Consider the following 23,795-nt stretch of genomic DNA (forward strand, 5'->3'; position numbering starts at 1 on the left):
ATATGAAGAAACTCTGTTATCACCTTGGTGCTATCAGATGAAGCCAACATCTAGCCCAAATTAGAAACACTGAGGTTTCAAGAACCACAACTTTCCTGAAAAAAACAACAGACAACATATACTGTATATTTGTCTAGATTTCCATTAGCATCTTAATATGGCTCTTTGGTTTGTGCTGGGGGGAAAAAAGGGCCCCCCAAAAAAAGCCTCTGTGAGATGCATGCTTACATGTTGCTGTTGGAAAGCACCAAACTGGTAGCAGTATTTTTGAGTCTGCCTTGAACATACCTGGGTGCATTAGGGACGGCGAAGATGACAGGACTAGCTTTTTTTACCAGTGTTCTGCAGGGGTTCAGGAGATGTGCGGGTGAATTCATGCAACGTGCACTCCTCTAATGAAACTTGCAGCATCCACGGGGAGAAAGCAAATCCCTTGCCAGGAGGTGGTATTCCTGAAATCAATGTGCGGCTGGGTATACTCGCGGTGCCTCTCTGCGAGGACGTGCTATGGTGCACCTTTCTGGTCAGATCTACTGTCTGTGCTTGAACCGGCAGCATGAAGTTGTGTCATTGCACAATAGATGGTGTCCTGCAGTTCTCTCAGAAATCAGGAGGGGTTAAGGGCGAGAAAAAAAATAAGGTAAATCTGACCGGATCAGGAAGAGATGGAAAGACTAGAGTAAAGATGGAAAGATAAATGGCATGAGGACTTAGAGTGCTTTGATTACGGTATTTTTATTTACAGAATGCAGGTATTAAAAGGTAGGAAAATTGCATGCAGGATGAGTCTAGTTCTGGGCTCCCCAGTTCAAGAAGGACAGGCAACTACTGGAAAGAATCCATTGGAGGGCTACAAAGATGACGAGGGGATTCCTCTCTTATGAGGAAAGGCTGAGAGACCTGGGTCCGTTCAGCCTGGAGAAGAGAAGACTGAGAGGGGATCTCATCAATGCTTATCAAAATCTAAAGGGCGGGTGTCAAGAGATGGGTCCAGACTCTTTTCAGTGGTGCCCAGCAACAGGACAAGGGGCAACGGGCACAAACTGGAACACAGGAAATTCCATCTCAACATGAGGAGGAACTTCTTTACTTTGAGGGTGGCAGAGCACTGGAACCGGCTGCCCAGAGAGGTGGTGGAGTCTCCTTCTCTGGAGACATTCAAAACCTGCCTGGACGCGTTCCTGTGCAACCTGCTCTAGGTGACCCTGCTCTGGCAGGGGGGTTGGACTAGGCCATCTCAGAAGGTCCCTTCGAACCCCGACCATTCTGGGATTCTGTGATTATTGTGTGTACGTGGAAGGTGGGGGACTTAGGTAGTAAGAAAAATAATGTGCTGAGGGCGATGCTGGGGACCGCAGCACACGTAGGCATGGCAGTGGGGTAGATTTGAGGAAACTCGTTTAGATGTGCAGTGCTTGTGCCCTGCTGGCTGGAGGAAGAAAGGGTGCTCTTGTGTTTGAGTTATATTACATGACCTCTTTCGAAATCTTTCTAACTCCTTGGTCCTGGTTTCCTGAATGTGCAGACATGCACATTTCTGCGTGGGAACCTTGCTTGCTTGTTTGTTTAATTTCCTCACTCTCGTCTTTTTCCACGGTTTCTTTTACCGTGCCCATTCCTTCTCTATTGCTGTATGGCCGTGGTGGTCTGTTCTCCTAAGTATATGTAGTTGAATGCCCTGCACAATCTTCCTCCAGTTTTTTCATAGAGCTCACATTTGAAAACTGAGCACAGGGCAGAGGAGCATCTTAAGGGGAAAAAAATAAATGTGGTGGGGGTGGAAACTTTTCTTAAAATCTTTCTTTTAATAGAAAGCAAACAAATAAGAAACCAAGCCATCGGAAGTCTGCCCATAATGGGAGTTGAATGTGGTCAAATACAGCTAGGCAGGCCAACCTTCTCCTTTAGATGTTTTTTCTCACTTTTTAACAGCCTGGAAGTGGAATCTGGCTTTTAACCAGAAACCTGTGTTGGAAATGGTCTTTGAAAAGCAATGTTGTGTGCAGGAAGAACTTGCGATAGATTACTTATTGGGAAAAATAAGTGAGTGAGTGCAGCTTTTAAAAGCTCCACTTTGAAAAGAAGTGGAGGCTAAGGAGAGGATGTGCCAAAGAGATAAAAAGCCAAGTTTTTCTTGCTGCCTTCCATTACATCTGATATTTTCTCCTATTTTAAGTTTGCCCCTTTCTGACTTGTCAGTATCTGCGTTCAATCACTACTTGTCAACACAAGTTTTATTTAATATGAATAAATATGCTATAATTAGCTAAAATGTGAGTCTTGTAATTACAGGTGTAGAGTTGTTTTATTTGCTAAGACTTTGTGCCCAGGGAAAATGACACAACGTGCCAAGAAGGCTTAAAATCAGAAATCTAAATTTATCATTCTGATTATTTAACCATGATTAGGGCGTTTTTACTTAGTCCCAGTATCCTTTGACAGTTCTGGTGTTTGCAGCACTAGCCGAAGATGAAGATGCGTTTAACTGTTATTTTTTATTGCTGGCATTTTGAAGAGCCATTGCTTCTGTTTGCATGATTCCCTCAGAGAATCTTTGCAACTGGTTTGTTTTGCCCTGATGCTGGGATGTTTTTACCTGGAGCAATGTTCCTGATACAGTAGAAATCAACTGACAGTCATGCTTAGAGGGAAGAGACTCCTTGATGTATTTTATTCCTTCATGTAATTTATTCCTTCATGTAATTTGCCTGGAATGATACAAATTCTGTAGAAAAGTTTCCGTTGCAAAGTGCTTTAGTCTATTTTAAAGCATTTTAGTGGTCTTATTCACAGCATTATGGTCAAGACTTCACTTAAAAATTATTCTGTGTTGTTTTTTTTGTTGTTTGCAATTTAGAAATAAAATGATCCCTTGTTCACCTGTAAAATAATAATACTCGAAACATTATTTCCACATGCACTTTAGATAGCGAGAGTATATTTAATGGTTGTTAGAAATTGGTTAGTGTCTCTGTACTGCAATTTTAAGAAAAACTGTCGCTTTCATCTAAAGGATTTCGGTGATTTTCCCTTTTTCAACACATAAGGGGGAAAATGTATTAAAAATCATTGCTATTCTTGTGCTTAAGAAAGTGAACAGATCCTCAAAATATAAATTCATAGACCTCTGGCTAATCTTACAGCATGTAAGTCCCAAGTTACGGTTTGAAATCCTTGGCTGGAAGGCATCATAAAGGAGAAAATCCTTATTATCGAGAACTTCAGCTGTTCATCTTCTGAATAACACCTTCAACTGTCTCTTACATTAAAACAAGTAGTCTGGCTCAGTGAAATTATTAGGTGAAGGCTCAAAGCAAGCAAAGGGACATGGGTGCTTTTTCGTACACGGCGGAGTGCGACTCTGGGAGTCATTGGCACGGTTTCCCCTGGATGTCAAGAATTTGCATGGATTTGAGAAGTGGTTGGATACATTCATGGGAAGAAAGTCCAGTAAAGCAAAATGCAAGGAGCATGGGGGCCAAGGCGTTCTTGTGTTGATTCCTGGAGGAATCGACGTCTTCATCAGTGAACCAGTAACAGGGACCGTGCAATTGATTTCCACGGTTTTGGGTGGTGGGAAGCTCTTTTGGGTTGTCGGACGCTGTGCCAGTGGCACACATCTCCAAATGTGGCTCACAAAATGGAATGAGTAGAAAAGATGACAGAGAAGGTTCAGTGTACGGTGATGCCCATAGGGTAAATAATCCAGACGGTGCCTCTGTGCTCGACTGGGAAGCGGCGGCTGGGGCTCAGGGGTGGTTGCTGAGAGGTCTCTGAAATCGCCAGGTCAATGCAGGGTAGCAGGCAACAAAGCCAATGAAATACTGCCCATAATCAGAAATACTGTCCATAGTCAAGAAGGGTAATGAGAATACGATAGTGCCTTTTTTTCCCCACCAATGCACCCACGTGTGAGCGCTGGGTGCAGCCCTGGTCTCTGCGCCCGAGGAAGGCTGTAGGGGATGCAGAGAAGGTGCGGAGATGAGCAGATAACACGCAGGAGGGCATGGGGCTGGCTGACGAGAAGAGACTGAAAAGGCTGCCACTCTTCCTTTTGGAAAGAAGACGAAGGAGGGGACACGTGAGCAAGGCTTATAGAGTCACGGAGTCTGTGGAGAACCTGAAATATTTGCCAGCTCCCGCAGCACTACAACAGGTGGCTTGTTAGTGTGTGGTGGATACGGACACGTATGAGACTCCATCGCTGCAGAACCACCTTGTTAATTTTTGAGTGTTACCATGTGTGGGAATGTTTGTGTTACTAATGTTAGAGACCCGAAAGCTCTTCTGGCTGCGGTCATTCTTTGTTTCCTTCATCTCTAACACACCCGTGAAAGAATTAATTTGTTTTAACTTTTCCTCACTGTTCAATGGGATTTGTTGCTTCATAATTTAGTAATGATGTCAAATAACTAACACTTAGTATTTGGACTGTCAAGCAAAGCTCTACGTGGTCCTATAGAAAGAAAAATGTTGATCATAATTATTGTGAGGATTTGGGCTCTAACTTGCAAGGTCCTACGCAAAAAAAATGTGAAAGAAACAGCCTCAGCCCTGAAGAGTTTACAATGCAATAAGCAGGAAAAGGTACAAATAATATGGGAAGGAAAACAGTTTAGATGATAGCATATGACTCTTAAGCTGTTTGCTCTTTGTGGACTGGATCTTCGGTCCTCCAGTCTTTATGCATTCTCTAGTGGAAATGAGACACCCCTTAAGAATATTCCTCTCCCGACCACATCTCCATCCTCTCTTGAAAACCCATCCAAAGCTTTCATTCACAAAGAGTCCTTACAGAACTCATTTTTATGCACCTTACTACACGGATTTCAATGGCACATGCATAAATTACACACATACTTGTAATAAAGAATGAGAAAAGAAATTACTAATCCATTAATGGTTGTAGACTTTACAAGTACCTATTGTGCTACTAAAGCATGTAATATCAAGTGCAAAGGGAATATTTGCAAGTTAAGCCCCTGAGCAAGACAGGAATAAACGACACCTTGCAAAAGGGAATGAGTCAGAGGAGCTGGTGGTTTCTTCCTCTTGGGCTGATATTCCCCCTTTGCTAGGTCATCGATTCTTCTGTGGGAAACATCACCTTCCATGTCTCCGAACGCTCTACTGTAAAGTATTTTACAACACTTTGATCCATTCTGTAATGAAGAGCTCCTCCTTTTAATTTAGTTTTGTCTTCTAGGGGGGTTACGTAAACTAGTAACTCATATTCCACACCAGCTTCCCAGGTCTTACTTTTGCTTATGCTGTGTATGCAGCAGGTGAGCGGTGATCATTTTTATCACCGTTGAGCAGAAGAATACCCCAAAGATGAATGGAGTAGCTAACATTGTAATCATACATCAAGTGCTTAATTGTTTGTTGTAGGACATTTTGGAGTAATAACTTCATTAGAAAAGTAAAGTGTAATTTTTAGTTTTGCCGCTTTTATTTTATTTACTACTCTTTTTCTAGTGCGCTGATCTGAGTTTTATGAAAATCAGTTCAAAGTGTCTTGGGAATCATTTACAATTTCCTAAGGCTCTGGTTTTGCCTAGGAGAAAACAAACATAGCTTTCAGATAAACATAAAAGCACCAGCTGTTTCTCCCCCAGAATTTTTATTTCCATAATACTTGCCTTTGGAGATAATTTTACAAGAAACACATAATGCGTGGAAATATTTAAGAATAGGTTTACAATAATTCTATGACTGTAAATACAAAGACTAGCTTTCATGCCTCAGTTACTGCTCCAGAGGTCTGATGTGCCGGCAAAAAAAGAGTAGAGAGATCTAGGAAGCAGCCCAGGCTCCCAATGCCAGTTTGGACATCTTGGGGACTGTTGCCTGGAAGCTAGCTTGGTTTTTGCCGGGACAGTTTTCTGGACCGTTAATGTAATAAGAGGCCCGATATGATTTCTTACTTTTCCCAGAGCTGCTTTGCTGGAGCTTGATGGGTACTCCTGTGAACAGGAGCTTCAGTAATGTTGGTAGCACCTGCGCCCTCACGTGCTTTGGGCTTAGTGGTAGGATGTTTCAATAGTTCAGCTGCTGGCTGGGAATATCTTGCCTCTTCCTTTTCAGAGGAGCAGACATCTTTGCAACCTCCATTATATGAATTTCGGCTGCTTAGGTTGTGAGCTTGTGTTGGCTAAAAACAGCAGGCTCTAAATGGGCCCTGATTTCTTTTGTAGGTGTGTCTGTATCGTGCTGTCTCACTGGGATGAACTGTTGCATCTTCCTAGCCAAAACAGCCTGCCCTTTGACATTACAGCTGATGGCTAAATACACAAACTAGATCCACTGATACCTCTTAAAAAGCGGCAGCAGGAATGATGAATGAAATGTGCAGCTTGTCATCATCAACTTTACGTTTCTTTCGCTAGACCCTGACCCAGCCGACATACGTCCATGTACATCCAAGTCTGGCTGCTCTAAGGGGGCTGGCTGCCTCCTTTGCTGTGCTCTTCCCAATTTCACACGCCTGTGTAACGGCAAGAAGGAGAGTGTGCTAATAGCATCACAGGAGAAGAGCGCTGCAGTATCGCGTGGTGGTCTTAACTTTGCAGCACATGGGAAAATTAAGTCCAGAAATGAAGAAGTTGAATGATATTGTGTGGAAGATTTCTTCTGGGTAGTGCATATCCTTTTATGTCTGCCCTTGTGAGTGACATGCAATTTCTGTGCTGCTGCACTTCTCTGAGATGAAAGGATTTGCATGACTCAGAGAGACAATCTTTGCATTTAACAAAACCGGTTCCCATATTTTTCATGATTCATGTCTCTCACTTCAAATCACCTGTCTTTCCATCTCCACAAAGAGATGATCCCTTAAAATAATTTTGCCAGTCGCTGTGACTGCTTTCCTGCCTTTTTCCTTCTTACTTGCAATCCCACTAATTTGGTTTCTTCCCACAGCAGTGGTTTCCTGCTCTTTTGCCTTTGCAATGAATTGCCTTCCTGTCTTCTGCTTTCCCAGTCTTCCTACCCCAAAGCACCTCCATTAGCCAGTTGTTGATTCATGTGTCGCGTAAGGATGATGCAAACAGAAATGAGAGGGAATGAACTTCTGGTAGTCAGTGATGGATTTCTGTGTTGCAACTGAAATATATGTAGATTTACTTAGTACCTGGTTGCATTTCTAAACAGGTGTCATTAGACATGGTCCTAAGTTGAGCATGTGAGGTCTCCTCAGGAATGAGGTCTTAAACTTGCAGCTCTGACTTGTTGACAGTTCCTGATCAACAGAACAACAGCTATTATTTGGTGCACCCCTTCCTATCCTGGGTATTTTCGTTGTCCAAATTGCTATGCTATTCTAGCGTCTCAGTCTTTATTCTGTGCAAGACCTCGATAAAGTAAGAGAGCAGTATGAGCCCATGTCAGAAATTGGGCTGAAACGTGAGGGAGGCATCTGCTTGCAGGTGAAGGGGACAACCTGCAGACCAGACTCGGGAACCATTGTGGTTCCTTCAGCACCGGTCCGAAGGAGATGCGATGCCTTGCTCCCTGGAGGTGCCTCTGCCTTTCCCTTTCTACACGGGGCTGGCTTGGACCAGATCCCTCAGTTTTAGGTGGCAAAGTTGGTGCTGAGTGACTTGTCCCCAGGGCTGTGGGTGTCCAGGAGGAGTGCGCTGGGGTAGGGACCGACACCAGAGTTTCCCCGGGTGGCATCCTGGCCGGCCGTGGGAGCAGAGCTGCTCCGGGTACCAGGGGCAGGAAGGGTGTGCTCTTCACGGCAGCGTTTTTCTGGTATTTTCTATTCGCCTTCCTGAACGGGTACGAAATACAGTCTTTCCAAAGCAAGCTCAGCGCTGTGTTTCATAACCACCAGGGGAAAATCATTAAAGGGGAAGAAAAGGTAGAATTATTGATTCAGCAGCACGGAGGGCAAAGCATAGCCTCTCTTTTGCTCATAAAAAGACTGTGATTTTCCTCAGTTGCAAAGTAACTTAGGTGCATCTTAAAGTTGATAAAGAATTTTTTCGTAGGAAAACTTAACATCTCTGGTTTTTACAGGTATATTCACATAATATTAGTATCATGTTAAAACAATCAGCAGTTACAATGGTATATTTTGTACATTTTCACACCTACAGATAGTAGTAATTCATTAGGACTGGGGAGTAAACAGGTTCTTCGGTTTCCGTTTTGATTCCCATGCGCTACACCTGCTTTTAAGAAGTACAGCTTTTTATTTCAGCCAATGAAGCTAACAATGCATGGCAAAGATGTTGTTAGAACTCATTACATTTTAAAGTGATGTATGGCATGCCAACGATTATAATTTTTTTTGGCATAGATCCCTTTCACTTCTGTCTCTGTCATAAAAGGTGTTATTTAGCTATTTTTAGGAGGCAGATTTTTGGAAACATTCTAAATTAGAAGGGGGAGAGAAAGCGGTCAGTCTTCAGTATATATATTTTTAAAAGTCCTTTGAGGAACTGCTTTTTTATGTGTTAAATAACGGTTACGCTGGGATTGGTCTTGGCTGACTTCTTACCTTTTGTCATGCAACTCGAAGGAAATGGATAAAATGAGCACAACGTCGCAGATACAGTCCAGAAACTGCCACGGGACCAACGTCTGTGGGTATGAAGCTGAGCAGTTCAGATGTGACGGACCACTTATTTCTGTGATTGCACAAACTCTGTCCCCTTTAAGACTCTCGATTTCTGTTCCCTTTTCTTGCAGCTGACAAGGTTGCTCACAGCTTGTCTGTATCAGAGGGTTACACGGGTGTCTGAGACCCCCAAACCGCTGCTCCTTCAGGGGAGGTGCCTTTTCCTAGGTTAGCGTGTATCACTCGAGCAGATTAGAGAGAGAGGTGTTAGGTGCATCTTTACAGCTGCAACCAGAGTAAACCAACTCTGGTGAATTTGGCTAAGGGGCTGGAAAGCTGTCTCTGTAGGCAAGCCCCTAAGGTCATAACTAAAACAACAAAAAAAAAAAAACCAAACCAAAAGCATCGGTTATGATGCCGAAACTCGAAATAACAACAAAAAAGCCAAACCAAGCCCTTACAAACCCCCTAATTTTGCATGGGAACTATTTAGTTGGGAGAGTTGTCACTGTCTGCTGTGACAGTCTGTCTGGATCTGAATGACACTACGTTCAGTATTTTGATATAAATCATTCTTGGTAAGAAAGATAATCCCTGATTTAACAGTATTCAGTGTGTTTATTCTAAAATGCGGTGAAAAAATGGCTGATGCTTGACTGATAATGTTTTGTTGGTTTGATTGAATAATTCCTTGTAGCAGTACGTAGCCAGTGGCCATCCTTGCGTACTGCATTCTCGCTACTCAGTGTTTTATAGTGACTGGAAAAATGCACTGATTTAAATTCCACTTCATTGCCAAAGCAGCATTATACTCTACTTCGGTACCACTTTAGCTTTCAATTTAGTCGGAGTCTTTAGGGATTTTTCCATGATAATTCTCAAAATCTCTCCTTTCATTACCATCCGGCATTTAGTATGTGTTTCAGGACACATACAATCCTGTGTGTTACAGCCTGAGTTAACCGTACACTTCTCAGCGACCTAACTAACCTGCCTGATGGACGCTGCAGCCCACAGTGCTGCCGTGCTTGGGCTAATTAAAATGTGCTTTTAGTTCCAGTGTTTGCAGCAGGTCTGTGATGCGTTAAATTACCGGCCTGTAGCGCCTGCTTTTGGAAGTGCAGCCTATTTAAATCTGCATAATAGTTTTTAGAATAACTTGTTGAGGCTCTTCCAACAAAGGCATTGCTTAGTCTGAAGAGCAAGCCGGTGTTTCCCAGCACGAGGAAGATGACTTAGTGCTGAGCAGGTCTTTCACCAGGCCCCCAGTAACCCCACCGAGCTTGGCAGGGTCACCGGGATGAATAAAGAGCTTAAGAAAGGGAAGGATTAGCCCCGTTAAGGTCAGCAGCAGAGCTTTTAAGCCCCCATGCTATGACGGCTGGGGCGGGCAGCCACTCACCCTGCTGCAGCCCACACAACATCCCACCACCCTCGTCAGTCCGTCTGTCCCCACCGTGCCTGGCGATGCTTCCGCAGTTTCTGTAACCAAGGGAAAGTTTAGCCATGCGTCGTCGGGCTTGTTTTCTTGGACATGACGTCCCTCTCTGGGCTTCCAAAATAGTTTCCAAGCAGGTAGACGATGCTTTTGCTGCATACCCCCACTCTTCCATCCAGCTGCCGGGGCTCCGCTTCACCGCGAGCATCAGCATCTCTGCAGGATGCTGCGCTGCAGGGCACGTCCTGGACCAAAATCACCCTCCTCCCGTCCAGGCCGGCTTTGGCCCAGGCTGGTTCACCGTCTGGCCTGGCTGGTGCAGGAGGGAGCAGAGAGCTGGGGGGGAGCACGGGCAGGCGGCTTTCTGCCAGTGTAACATGGGTGGAAACCTGGTCCCAGGTGTCAGGGCCAGCCCCCGAGGGTTTCTGTTGTCTGAGGCATCTGACATGAGTTTTCCCCATGCGTTCGAGCCCCGTGTCTCTAATTTCCTAATCTTCTGGGTGGTGACTGAGCTGCAAGAAAGCTGAGCGCAAAATTGGTGCGTGGCTTGCTGGCTTCTACGTGTTTATGTAATTTTCTGTTAACGTACACACAATGTTCAGCTGATGTTTAATTGGTGCTGTTTCTGAGTGGAACACGATATTCCTTTATAAGTCACAGGACTTCTAAAAATCATTTTAAGTAGAGTATTCAAGTCTCTCTATATTTTCTCTGATAAGGGAAGCTGTTTGATGTAGTTTATTTTTATGGCTGTGGTGGTGTAACCCCAGCTGGCAACTAAGCACCACGCAGCCTCTCGCTCTCTCCCCTCACAGCGGGACGGGGGATGGAATCGGAAGAGTAAAATAAGTTTAATAAGTAAAGCAAAAGCCTCACACACAAGCAAAGCAAAACAAGGAATTAATTCACTACTTCCCATCAGCAGGCAGGTGTTCAGCCACCTCCAGGGCTCCATCGTGCGTAATGGTTACTTGGGAAGACAAATGCCATAACTCCAAATGTCCCCCTCGTCCTTCTTCCCCCAGCTGTATATGCTGAGCATGACGCAATATGGTATGGAATATCCCTTTGGTCATATCTCTGACCCCTAGGGTCAGCTGTCCTGGCTGCCCCCATCCCAACTTCTTGTGCACCCCAAGCCTGCTGGCTGGTGGGGTGGTGTGAGGAGCAGGAAGGGCCTTGACTCTGTGTAAGCACTGCTCAGCAGTAATTCAGACATCCCTGTATTATCAACACTGTTTCCAGCACAGTCCAAAACATGGCCCATACTAGCTACTATGAAGAGAATTAACCCTATCCCAGCCGAAAGCAGCACAGTGGCACTCGAGCCTCCTATTTAATTGGGCCCTTTGATGCTCCGAGGTTTTCTGTCTGGCTCATGCGGTATTGGATTGTTTAGTGTTCGATGTTCCTTTCCTTCTTTTTATTTGGTATACAAAGCAGATATCTGAAATTCTGCTCTCTGAATACACATGAAAATCCAAGGGGACAGCAGTGGCGGCAGGATTATGGACTGTTCCCTTCCCGCAAGCAGTTCTTATCTGTGCAAAAGTAACTGTGCAGCCCTGGTTTCGTAGCACTGGCGTTGTCATTCCAGGGATACCAACGTCACCGCAAAGTGCAAGGCGATGGAGAATCAAAATTGAGACAAAGCGGTGGTGGAAAGGATCGTTCCAGTGGCTGTGGTGGCTTTGTTTTGTGTTCTGTGGGATTTTTGGACACTCCTTCAATTTCTAGGGCTGGAGCCGGAACAAAGCATTAATCAATAGTGCTGTCACATCCAATAAATGAAAAAGTAAAACAACAGAACTTAATCATAAACAGGGCTTGTGGGTCTCTCAAGCAAAATATTAAAACCCAGGCCTAAGTAAGATTATAGCTTGCTTTATCTTCCAGATTAAAAGCACCTGCACGCACACGTGCGCACACACTCAGGCACACTTAGACCACAGCAAGTGCCCGAGCTTTGATACCCGCTTTGTCACAGCAGTGCCACTGAGGACATCATCACCCCGTTTAGTTACAGGAGAACTTCATTGAGCTTCCTTCTGTCTGTCTGCTCACAGCAGGTGCTGCTGTGCCCATCCTTCTAAATTAGGTGGCAAAATGTTATTTTTAATTGTTTTGCCCTTGGCAGATTTTCTTCCAATCTGTCAGTTCCCTGTGCATCTAACAAAACATGACTCTAACAGAGGGAGGGGTTTTATTATTTTTAAAAGCACCAAGGCTCTATCTAACATGAACAAAACGCTGCTTTCGTGAAATGTAGCACATTGCGCACACTGCCTTTTTCTTATTTCACATAGCAGCAAGGTAAAATTGCAAAATGGATGAATAGCTTTATTTTTCCTCTCCCTCTCATATATATATACACACACACACACACATAAACTGGAAGGGTATTAGGATATTTGCCATGGTTCTCTGGCTGCCAGGATCTTAAGGCATCAATAAACTACAGAAATAGTACATGGTTCTTCGGGGTCCCAAATTGCTCTTAAAATTGGGTCTACCTGAATCCTTATTCCGTAATTGAAAACTCTCTTTTGGACTCGGTTCGGTAGCGTCCAAAGGTACTGAGGCGAGTAAAAGTTTGCAGTGGACTGGGAGCGGTTGGCGCGGTGACAGCAGCAGGGGTGATGAACTTATTTTTGTGAGAGAATGAGAGTCCGCTCTACTCCCAGTCACAGGCTGCTTTTGCCAGCTGCTTTTTGTGCTTTATCTTTCGAGCTGACATCGCGCAGGAGATAGAGGTATTTTATATATATCCGCATGAGAGGGAAACAAAATCAAGTCAGTGAGATACAGACCCTTTAGAAGAGATTAGAGATCGGAAGGGCGCAAAGTCGGTACAGATGCCATCTCTGGAGGAAGCGATGAGATTTGAGAGGGATGAGGGAGGTAATGCCTGCGTCTCGAAATCTCGCTGCTGCGGTGCCACATGGTGGAGCAGCCTTATTTTGTCCTGCCATGCGGTGCTGGCACATCTCGAAACCCATCTCAAATGTCTTGGCAGGTGAGTAAGGGACTTCATTCCAGCTCATCGGGAACTAGGCACAGCCACCCACCACCCATAGTTCGGCTGTCCTAGCTCTCAGGTGTAACTTCCAGCTGGGGTGCGGAAGAGTCCCTGGTTTTGTGCGGTGGCATCCCGGGCCATCGGCAGCGGCAGACGGCTTGAAATGCAGGCTGGGAGCTTGTCTGCATCTCCTCTTTCATCTCGGGGCTTTGTTAGTCTCTCTGGCATCTGCAATAGAACCTGGAGGAAGTCTCGAAATGTCAGAAAGAAGAAAGATCTGAAAGATGGGAGGGAAGGCTTCGCTTTCCCTGGCATGTTCCTGAAATTGCTGAACAACAGGAACGCTCTTGCTGTACATGGAAGACTGTCAAGTACCGTTGTGGGAAAGTGAAACTTTCCTGTAACGCAGAAAGGCTGCATCAGAATTTGACTTGAGTGTAATGAAATGTTTGTTTCTGTAAGATTTCTATCTGGTATAAAATTCGTAATATCAGCTCAACTTTTTCATCAGTGGCCACAACAGAAAGGCAGATGTCAGGAAGCAGAAGGGAAATGGGAAGCAAAACAGGGAATATCACTGTGCTACTGTACAAGTCTGTGGTGTTGCTACAGCTTGTGCATGGTGCACAGGTCGGGTCCTCACAACTCAAAAAGGAGGTGTCAGAACTGGGAGAGGTGTGGGGAGGTCAGCAGGGATGGTGGGGGTGCAGAACCGGCCTCCTCAGGCTGCAGGCAAGGTGATGGGAAGGAAGGGAAGCATGGTATAGGTCTATAAGCTCATGAACAGCGTGGAAGAGGGGGGTGGTTGTTATTGCCTCTTCCACTATGAGGATTTGGGCGTACAAAATTTAGGTAGCGGGTGGAAGGTGTCAGACAACAACAGAAAACTGTTCTGCCCTGTGTGCAAGAGCTGTGGACCTTCTTGCCACCAAGTGCTGTATATATGGGTTTAGCAGGATTTTGGAGAGGTTAATCATACAGAAATCTATGAACTCCACCCATTAACTCCATTAGCTCAGCACACAGGAGCCATTTATGAAGCTTCTGACTCAGAAAGTGCTGGAAGCTGGGTGCGTGTTTTAGGAACTGTACTTGTTCTGTTCCCATACACTTCCCCATTTATCTCTTTTTGGCTGCTGCAGGTGCAGGCGAACCCCTGATCTCACCCAGCACGGCTTCACGCTTCTCAAAACTTTGAGAAGAAGGAGTAGGATCTCTGTTTTCGTGGTGTAACCATTGGAAATCTCTCCGTGAAACTTGAAAAAAAAAAAAAAGAAAGAAAAAAAAAAAGACTGAGCTAAATGTTGAGGTTGTGTCATTTACAAAGTGCTCTAATACCACAGTGATGAATGCCATATAACTGTCAGGGCAGACAGGTCTGCTGTCAGGTACCTTGCAAGTGACCCGTTTGACTGCTGCAAGGAGCTATTAAAAGGGCAGCTATTAGCGAATTTAGTATAAACCAGAGCCCAAAGCAGTCTTACATCAAAGTGTTACATTACAGAGGTTGTCACTGTAGTTCTAATTGGAGAAAATTTGCCGTGACTTATTCTCCAGGCAAACACATTAACTTGCAGTTGAACAGATTTCTTTGTCCATAATTTGGCTTAACACACGATGAAAACAGTAGATTAAAACGCGATTTGCCAAATTGCTGTATCTTATATTTTTTAACTTGATGGGAACACGTGCCCAAGCAAAAGCAGGGACGGGCTGCAGACGAAACAGGCGCAGCTCTGTAGAGCACAGCTGGGGTTTTGTAGAAGGAGAGGAGGAGGAGGAGAAGCTTCAGAGACCCTCTTGCGAGGTTGTCAAGGTTACAGGTGCTATTGCTGCTGTAGGTGAGTGGCTTGGGCATTTGCTGCTGATAATTGGGATCGGCTGTTTTCTTCCGAGATAACAAAATTTGCATTTTAATTAGGTGCTTGCATTTGTCGACACGGAAGCATAAAATATAAGTCATTGGGAGCTTTTCACAAGACCACCATAAGGACTTTGAGAAACATTACAATGGCAGCATTTACCCCAATGAGATTTTTGAACTTTTTTAGTTTTTAAGGATTTAAGAGGCAAGAACCCTGCCATAAACTCTCAGTGAATTAACCACCAAACATGCCTTCCTAGTTCCTTAGATCCCAGTATAAATGTTGCTTTTGGAAGCTAGCATTCCCCGTTTCGGATGCGGGGAAGCCGAGAGCTGCGTGCCAATCTGGTGCTCAGTGTGAGAACTGAGGATTTGCACTGAACTCGCTGCTTCAAGACATCGCTGAGACGGCAGCAACTGTGCCTTAGCCCTAGGAAAGAAATCTCTGCTGATACCAGCATGGCATGGCTCAAGCGGAGTCTGACAGCGCCAGTATATACTTTAGGAAAACAAATGATGTCGTGGTAGATTTCAAGCTGCGCTCGGAATTGGTACAATATGTCATATTGAATTTTCTGCCAGATTTAAGAGTGATATGGCAAGATCTTCATCGACTGCGACGATGTGCAGCACCGCTGACTTCCTTAGAGCTATATAAGTGTATACGGCTGGGGAAGGGGCCCAGGAGGTTCGTACTGAAGATCAAACAAGCTCAAACAAGCCACTGCTGCACTGAACGAGTACTGGGTGCTAAAGCCGGGCAGAGCCGTGCTGTTATCAAGCAGGAGCTGAGAAAGCAGGCAGCCTGCTTTGTAGACCAAGGAGGAGAAATTCACTGTTCGCTGCTCCTGCAACAGCAACATCGGTTCAGGAAGCCCACCACCGCTTCGGAGTTGGAACAGCCCGGATTTACTTGGAAATGCTTTTCATGTGGAAAGTCGGGTAATTTTGCAGACTTTTTTTAAAACTCACAAAGCGTCTCGCCCTTTGGGATGGGAAGCTGCAAATCTTGCTAAATCAATATAAACTGCCCAGTTTTAAGTAAAGCAGTAGTTTCAGCAAATGCCATGCCTTCAGGGCAGTTTATCTGCTCTGAAGGTGGAGGAGACACGTGCTTCCGCCTCCCTCTGCTAAGGGAGACAAGGAGATGGCACTCCTGAGTCTAACATCAGCCTTTGTGTGCCCGCTCTGCCTCTTTGCCCCAGTGTCTGCTTAAAATCTTCAGTTCCTCAGTTTCCCCACTGTCTTTTTAGGCAGACGGAGAATCAGATCATGAGCTGCTTCATCAGAACCATCTGTCCAACTGGCAGGGACCAGGGAAGGGCTGCCGGAGGTGCAGCCGGGGCAGCCCCACACTGAGAGTCCCAATGCTGCCACCCCACGTGTCCCCCATCGCTGCAGGCTGGTCTGCTCTGGCCGGTCCAGCCGTGTATGTCGGGTTTCTGTGGCCACTCCTCAAAGGAAAAGGAAAGGGAGGAGCGTCGCCTGCTTGGTAGGAAGGGAGCCACAGGGCACCAAGAGCCAGGACTAACTCATACAGCTTGAAAATTGGATGAGGTTTGGGGTGGAGCTCAGGGGTTTTTTTTCCCTAGAAGAAGTCTGAGGATGTGGAGAAATGATAAAAGGAGAGCTGTGGGATTATTTTCCCCTGTTTGGACGCTATATTGTACTGGAATTTATGTGCATGGTGCTGCTGTAATATAATCAATTCAGCTTTTTCATTGATGACCTTTTCTGTAACATTAACGACAATGTTGGTTGCGCACGACACTGCAAAGGAAAAGATGCCAGTCTAAGTACTATACAGGATTTGCAGTTACAGTAATGATGGGTGCAAATGAAGAACCAGAAGACTGGCAATTTTCTGTAGAAAAGTTGCATGATACTAAAAAGTAATCTAGCTTGCTCCATAACATACTTTGTTGCTGTCATTTGTTTTTGTAGGGTCCCTTTCTCAAGTAGATGGTTACTGCTCTTCTGTAAATTTACCAACACAATGGCTTTCCCCCATATTAAACAATTTAACAATTTAGGGATAACTTGCTGTATCTTTACATTTAATAACTTTTCTGATGTAAGAAGGAGTAGTCACGCTTGGCATTAAAGTGCTGCTAATTGTGAATGGAGGCATTTACATTCTGAATCCTAGTGAACTGTATTACGCGTGTTGCAGTGTTTTCATTTCATTCCCTGGATGATTTTTATAACCAAGTATACCCTGTAACATTTACTTTCCCAGAATGAAATAAATCCTGCACCGGGGATTGACATCACTTTGGTTCCTCTTGTGCCTTTTGCATAGTGTTTAAATTTCAAGTGGTCTTGTAGGTTTCGTGCAAATTCTCCATGGAAAGTAGTTTCCGCTTTTAATATTTTAACTCTTTGTTAATATAGCTTTGTAAATCCTGGGGCTCTTACAGGCCAGCATGCAAAACATGCAAGTATCTTTACCTAATGGGCGGGTGAAACCCGTCTTGGGAGTGAAGTTTATTAGGTGCAAGAAGAATACTGGGTTTAACTGAACGGTAATTAGAATTGTATAGGTTAGAGTTGAAATCTTTTAAAGTTCCACCAAGGACAGCATAGTTAATAACGCTGCTTTATCTCAGCTGAAAGGCAGGGCATCTCCCAGTGTGTGGTGGGACCCAGGAGCAGGTCTCCCACCCCAAAGTCCTCCTTCCTGGGTTGTCCAACCCGGTGGCACTTTACATGGACAGACTGAGGGAGCTGCGAACACAAACGTACCACAGGAACACTGAGTTAGTAAAGCAGGTAACTTTACATGAGGTATGCTGTATTTTGGTATCCGTACTGCATCCAAAGCCTTGAATGGGCCAGAAGCCACCCAAAACTAGGGAAGAAGCCACATGTGAAAGATCTTTGTCAACAGTCAGTCCTAAAACAAAACACTGGCTTAAATATTTGGAGGATTAATGGGTATGATTTGGTGAAACAAATTTCTGCAAGTCTTGCAGGCCTCTTCTTTCTTCTTCCTTGAGGAAAGACCTTCATTATTGTCAATTTGGCAACTAATTCTCAAGCTGCAGTGTCAGTACACAAACACATAACCTGATCCAAAGAGATAAGTATTAAAATTGATTTGTGAACTGTTTGGTTTGTATTTTAAAATGTGCAGCGTGCACCTGCCTTTAGTTTTCAGAGCGAGCACTTAAAAAAAAGAAATACTTTGTGTTAGAAGAAGAGGCCGTACTGTTTGCCTTAGGTCTTACAGTAGACCACTGGCAATGGAAGACTGAATTTCATCTGTGATTTATTTACTTGCGTGGCAAATAGGTTGGCAGTTGATAAGCGTTTTGCACACCCGTATTTTTTCAAGCGTTTTGGCTGCATCCAGTCAATATTTGCTGGTCCCCGCTGCACATCCCTCCGTGGTGGATGGTGGTACCGAGGTGCTGTTGAGTGGCCAGGCTCTGCCTGGGCAGCTCTTGTGTGTGCTTCGTGCACGGGAGGGACGGGTTCCTCTGAGGGCGTGCCAGTGTATGGATAGGAGATGATTGGTAGGGTTTAGTGCCGCTTTACAAGCACATGCAGATTTTCAAGGCAGAAATGGACTTCTTTTTTAATAGAACCGTAGGTAACACAGCACTCGCAGCCTTCTGCAGCAGAGAGATGCGAGGATTTCGCCTTTTGAAAGAACCAGATGTGTCTTGTGAACGTCATGCTGGTGGGTCGTTCTCCTGCCTCTTCCTTGGAAATGACATTATTTCAGTGTAATTCAGGGGTGTTCGTAGACTTGCTGACTTACATAAGATGGAATATTTCATTTTATACACGAAAAGCGTCTTCATTCAGAAGAGTCTGGAGCTATTTCCGTTCTACTGGGAAAGGACTTGTTTTCACAGGATATGGAAAATAAGCTAATCTGATACTTTGATTACTACACACAATGTATGTTTCCAATGGAGAAAAAGTAACAACATTTATAATCAGCTCTCTAGTAGCTTAGAGTCGCACTGTCGCATTATCCATAGCTGGCTTTTTCTCTGGCGTAGATCTGTATTCATCTGCGTCGTCCATTTGTGCCCGGGTCTCCGTCACGGTTGCATGTTTCACAGAAGGGCTTTATTGCACCCTGCCCTGTGGAGGGTGGGACGGCCCGTGCTGACAATGTCCAGCCACATCAGAGCGCAGGGCCCTTACTCTCTTTGCCGCTTTTATGCCGCGTGCGCGATGCCCACCTTTGCTTGTTGTGCCCAGCGTCACTCACTTTGCGTCAGGCTTTCCGTCCTCAAGACGTGAACTGAACTGGGCTGGATTACAGTCTGCTGTGGGCATCACGTAATAAACTCTTTCCTTTTTTCAGGCCCGAACTGCTTTGCAGAAACCCTTGTCATTCCAGCAGGCCGGGAGGTGAAAACTGATGAATGCACTATATGTCACTGTACTTACGAAGAAGGCACTTGGAGAATTGAACGGCAAGCTATGTGCACTAGACATGAATGCAAACAGATATAGGAGATCTACAAATCTTAAGTACTTTTCGTGGTTTTTATAAAATATCTCCCAGCAGTGAGCACCCTAGATGACCCAGGGACATCTGAATGAGAAGATTCTGGTGAGGAGCAAAGAATAAAGTACTGATATTTTGTTTTTCAAAGTAACGTAATACTGCAAGGCAAAGAAGTGCATATATTTCAAACGTTTGGACATACGAATACCTGTCTTAATAAATGTGTTATTTTCACAGTGAGTACACTAAAATACACTCTATAAAATATTCTATGTATTTCTATAATACCATTATAGAGCTTAAAAATAAATGTTTTATATAGACAATACAGATTAAAGTACTGTATCATTGCCCGTCCTGTTGTGCACCATGGCTAAAACATGACGTTTCTGTTCTAGTTTCATCACATGAGGGTTTCCTTGGGATTTTTTTGGTTTGTTTGGTATTTTTCTTCAGTTTAGTCGGCCAGGAAAGAGCCAGCATATGACAAAAATTCAACATTCTTACTTTTGAAAAAAACGGAGTAGAATTGCTTTCAGAGAACATGGGCTTATTTCTGAATATTGCTGTAGTGTAGAAGTGGGTCAGTTCCTTCTCTTAGTTCCACGGATGCTTATCTACTGGTCCACAGCGGAGATAACCTGGACCAGTGGGTAACAGTGAAACTGGTCTCTCAAAATCAATTCCTCATATTCAGCTCAGACATAACACTTTACAGCAGGACAGATTCCTCTGTGACGTGAACAATATTGCATCGCCCAGCTGGTGGAAATGATGGTAAGTAACCACGCGGCATCATTAACGTAACGCATAATGGATGTGGCGAAATGCAGCTTGGAAGGGCTGGAGCAGCCCAACAAGCCTCCACTGATGCGGCTCCACGCTGCGAATCCGTGGTCAGGAGAGCTGTGCCATCCCCTGAAGGCCTGGTTCAACTTTTTGGTTCGTTCTGGTAATCTGTACAGGGTCTGTGACGCAGTGTGCTAAGAGGGAAGGTTTTGAGCCAACTCTTTGAATCCATCAAAGGATTTTTAGCACAGAAGCTGACCCTGACTGCGTGTGAGGTGAGTCACATCTCCCTGCTTCAGCCATCAACAGCCTTTGCTGAGATTTGTGTTGGTTTTAGTTTAGTTTATCACCAACTCCTACGTTACATCTGCTTTGAATACCTGTAAAGGCAACGGCTCAAAAAAACACTTAAAACATGGACTTGCCTTTAAGCTTTTGCTAGAGGCTAGACTTAATGAATCAATATCTAAAACCAGACGACTATTTATTAAATTACAACCTACCCTTTGCTCCTTACTCCCATGGTATAACCTAGTTACCAGGTTTGCATCCATAAGAAATGTGATTTTCCGGTACTTCTGAAGACCGTGGGATTTTTGCCAGTGACTTCAGTGGATCCCAGTTATCACCTCACGTCTGTGTTTTGAGCATGTGTCTGTCTGTCAGTGGGCGATATTTTTCCCAGTGATGGTACGGGAGAAGAGGAGGAGTGACAGAATCAGAAATCGAGAAACTCCTGTCTCTTGCGCAGACAGCCCTGTGGCAAAGTCGTGCGTGGTATTAGTCACAAGAAGAACAGGAGAAGGGAAGACAGATTATTAGATTTAAATTGTTTTAAATCACACAAAAATCAAGTAAGTAATAACTTCGCCAGAAGTGGCTGTGCACATATGTAAACATTGCACTGGAAGTATCGTTCTCCAGTGGCTGTAATTCCTAGCAGGGATACAGAAAATATTATACCGGGGTTGTCACTCGGTCTGCTGGTAGCAGCGGAGGGTGACACAGAGTACAGATAGTTTGTTTTCTTGGAAGAAGGGAGGAAGCGTTTCATATCTCTTTTGTACCTAGACCATAAGTACACTTTCAGGTACAAACATAAATACTTTTTTTGCCGTTTTATAAAAAGAGTACCTTATTCATTGTATACCTCTAACACAGTGAGATGCTGCTTATTTGGGAGTAAAGGAGGTACAATTTGGCTAACAATTGTATTCTTTTAAGTATACCTATCCATTTCATAAGATTCAGTAGACACACGACAGAAGGCTAGCTCTGTGTAGGCTTCTGGTTACCGAAATCAGGTATCTGCACAGCTGTGAGAAAGTGCCACGAGTGACAGGGGTGTTCCACGCGCATCTCCTCAAGACAGCGGAACTACCCACACAGAACGCAGCTGCGTGACGTGAGTAAGAGCAGAGAAAGTGGACTTACACCTCAGTGTGGGATTGCCTTTCCAAACAAATAGGCTGGTTGGTGTCTTTTTAGGAGACACACGTGTTTTCAGTGAAACCGTAAGAGACTCAGAATTGTGTATCTTTCAGCGTGTGGCCATAATGCTTAAGTTTGTTGAAATCTCACCTTGGACTACTTCCACTTCACGTCTCCTTCATTGAAGGCTCTTATTAAGCTTTATCCTGCTTCCCAGGGCTTGAGTTTTTGTTCTTTTGGTAAGTTCTGCCTTCGCTGTAGTAGTAAGTAGAAGGTTAAAGGATATTTTAGTGTGTATTTCCAGTGTAGCTTTTACAAATATTTTCTCTTGCACATTTTCTCTAGAAGGCTTTCTAGAATAACTCCATGCCAGCCAGACCCAGCAGACAGTGATACTGTCATCAACCCCAGCATGGAGGCAAACACACCGCAAGACCCTGAGAGCCAAACTCCAAAAAGTGACTGCACCAAGCAGCGTGGGGGCAATGGAGCCGGGGAGCCGAGATTTGCAGCCTGCTGCATAATGTCACTTCACATAGACAAAGGGTTAAAACAGAAATCTTACTCTCTCTTTATAAGAGTGGGAAACGAAAATGTGGAAATTAAATGATTTAAGGTTAAAAATTAGGTAATATGGGATGCAACTGGAGACCATTCACCTTTAAACTCATTGAATCCCTAAGCAAAAAACCAGAACTGCTGTTGTGGCCGCGTGTATTTGTCTAAATGTTATGATTTGGTCATGTAATACACCTGTTCATATTTAACTTTATAAAATAAGAGAAAAGCCATCTGCATCATTTCCAGTGACCCAGACTCCAGAGGATATCGGCTTCCTGACTGAAGCCTAAGTACTCGGCTGGTTTCGCTTCAGTGCAAACAGTGTGATGCATCCTGCGTCTGAGGAGTTCTTCAGCTTTGCAGGTGGGTTGTGTCTATAAAAGCTGTATTTCCAGACACGCGGATCACTCATGAATAATTCTGTATTTGAAGGTCTGTTGCTTGGATAATGAATATTCTTCTCAGATGTTCTTATGTAGCTGCGTTGGCATGAATATGAGATTTCTGCTTCTACTTCACTTGCTTCTGCTTATTTCCCAGTTGAAATCAAGACAAATTAGTTCTTGGGTTAGCCTCATCCATTTTTGTAGGAGTGCACTGTAGACGAGTTTGGCTTCAAACCCATGTAAGTAGGTGCCTGAAGAGATGATATTCTAGGTGGTTTCAGGTAATTATAAAATTGCAGCGCTAGTGTGTAATAGGATTCTTTGTACTACTCATTTAAAATACAAAAATGGAAGTGCTGGTGTATTCACTTAAATACTTATGTGAGATTTCAAGGGGAAAAAGAGGAAAGATAGGAGATCCGAGACAGAGGAGCCGAGCATTACAATAGAAAACATAGAAAAACATAGCTACACTGTCAGAAGTGTATATCATAGGGAGATTTGCAAAGAATTTCATAAGAAAAGTAACTGAGAAATGTATTTGGGTACAAATTGAAATACGGGAAATTCTAGTTGGAGATTAAAAAAACCCAACCATACGGTAAAGGTAATTGAATACTGGAAGATGTTGCCCAGAGATGTCATGGAGTCTCCATCCTTGAGGATGGTCAAAACCCGACTGGACACGGCCCCGAGCAGCCTGCTGTAGCTGAACCTCCATTCAGCAAGATATTGGACTAGATGATCTCCAGAGACGTAAAACTGAAAGCCGGGTTTAAATTACATTGAAGTAAAGTCTTTAATACAAATAAGACAGAAAAAGATATAATGAAAGGTTCACTCACTTTAGAAAACAATCTCTTCTCTTCTTATACTGTGTAATATAAATGATACTGTCGTGATTGTAAAGTATTTGATGTACTTCAGGCGGTAACTGTAATATTTAAACTACAATAGCTCCATAATACGTAGGAGGCTTCTGAGGGCACATATTATTTAAGAATCTAATGCAGTCCAACGAAACACTCCATTTATTCCCCTTATCAGGCAATGAATTTTTTTTCACAGCCCGTGTTACTTTGGGTTTTCTGTCTGCAAAATACACCTTCTGCCCTGTATTCCTGCTGCGTTAAAAAAAAAACACAAACTGGGGGGACAGCATTGAACCAAATATCACAGACTATTTTTTTCTGGCTATCCAAGAATTCAAATTTTTCACGAATTTTTGGTAAAAGTGCTACTTCAGAAAGTGTGTAACTTGTTCAGTTTT

At 44.0% G+C, this 23,795-nt stretch overlaps 1 protein-coding gene across 4 annotated transcripts in view; it reads left to right on the forward strand.

Annotated features, from left to right (window-relative positions):
* VWC2 (von Willebrand factor C domain containing 2) overlaps positions 1-19,765 on the forward strand; it is a 60,693-nt gene extending 40,928 nt beyond the window's left edge. For 3 of the 4 annotated variants that reach the window (XM_074573581.1, XM_074573583.1, XM_074573584.1), the window contains exon 4: positions 19,212-19,765. In XM_074573581.1, coding sequence (XP_074429682.1) covers positions 19,212-19,363 — 152 coding nt within the window. In that variant the 3' untranslated portion in view covers positions 19,364-19,765. The remainder of the gene's footprint in view (positions 1-19,211) is intronic. The other variant, XM_074573580.1, reaches the window with a different exon arrangement.
* The last annotated feature ends 4,030 nt before the right edge of the window (positions 19,766-23,795 follow it).

The sequence above is a fragment of the Larus michahellis genome, chromosome 2 (assembly GCF_964199755.1).
Source record: "Larus michahellis chromosome 2, bLarMic1.1, whole genome shotgun sequence".
Taxonomy (NCBI): domain Eukaryota; kingdom Metazoa; phylum Chordata; class Aves; order Charadriiformes; family Laridae; genus Larus; species Larus michahellis.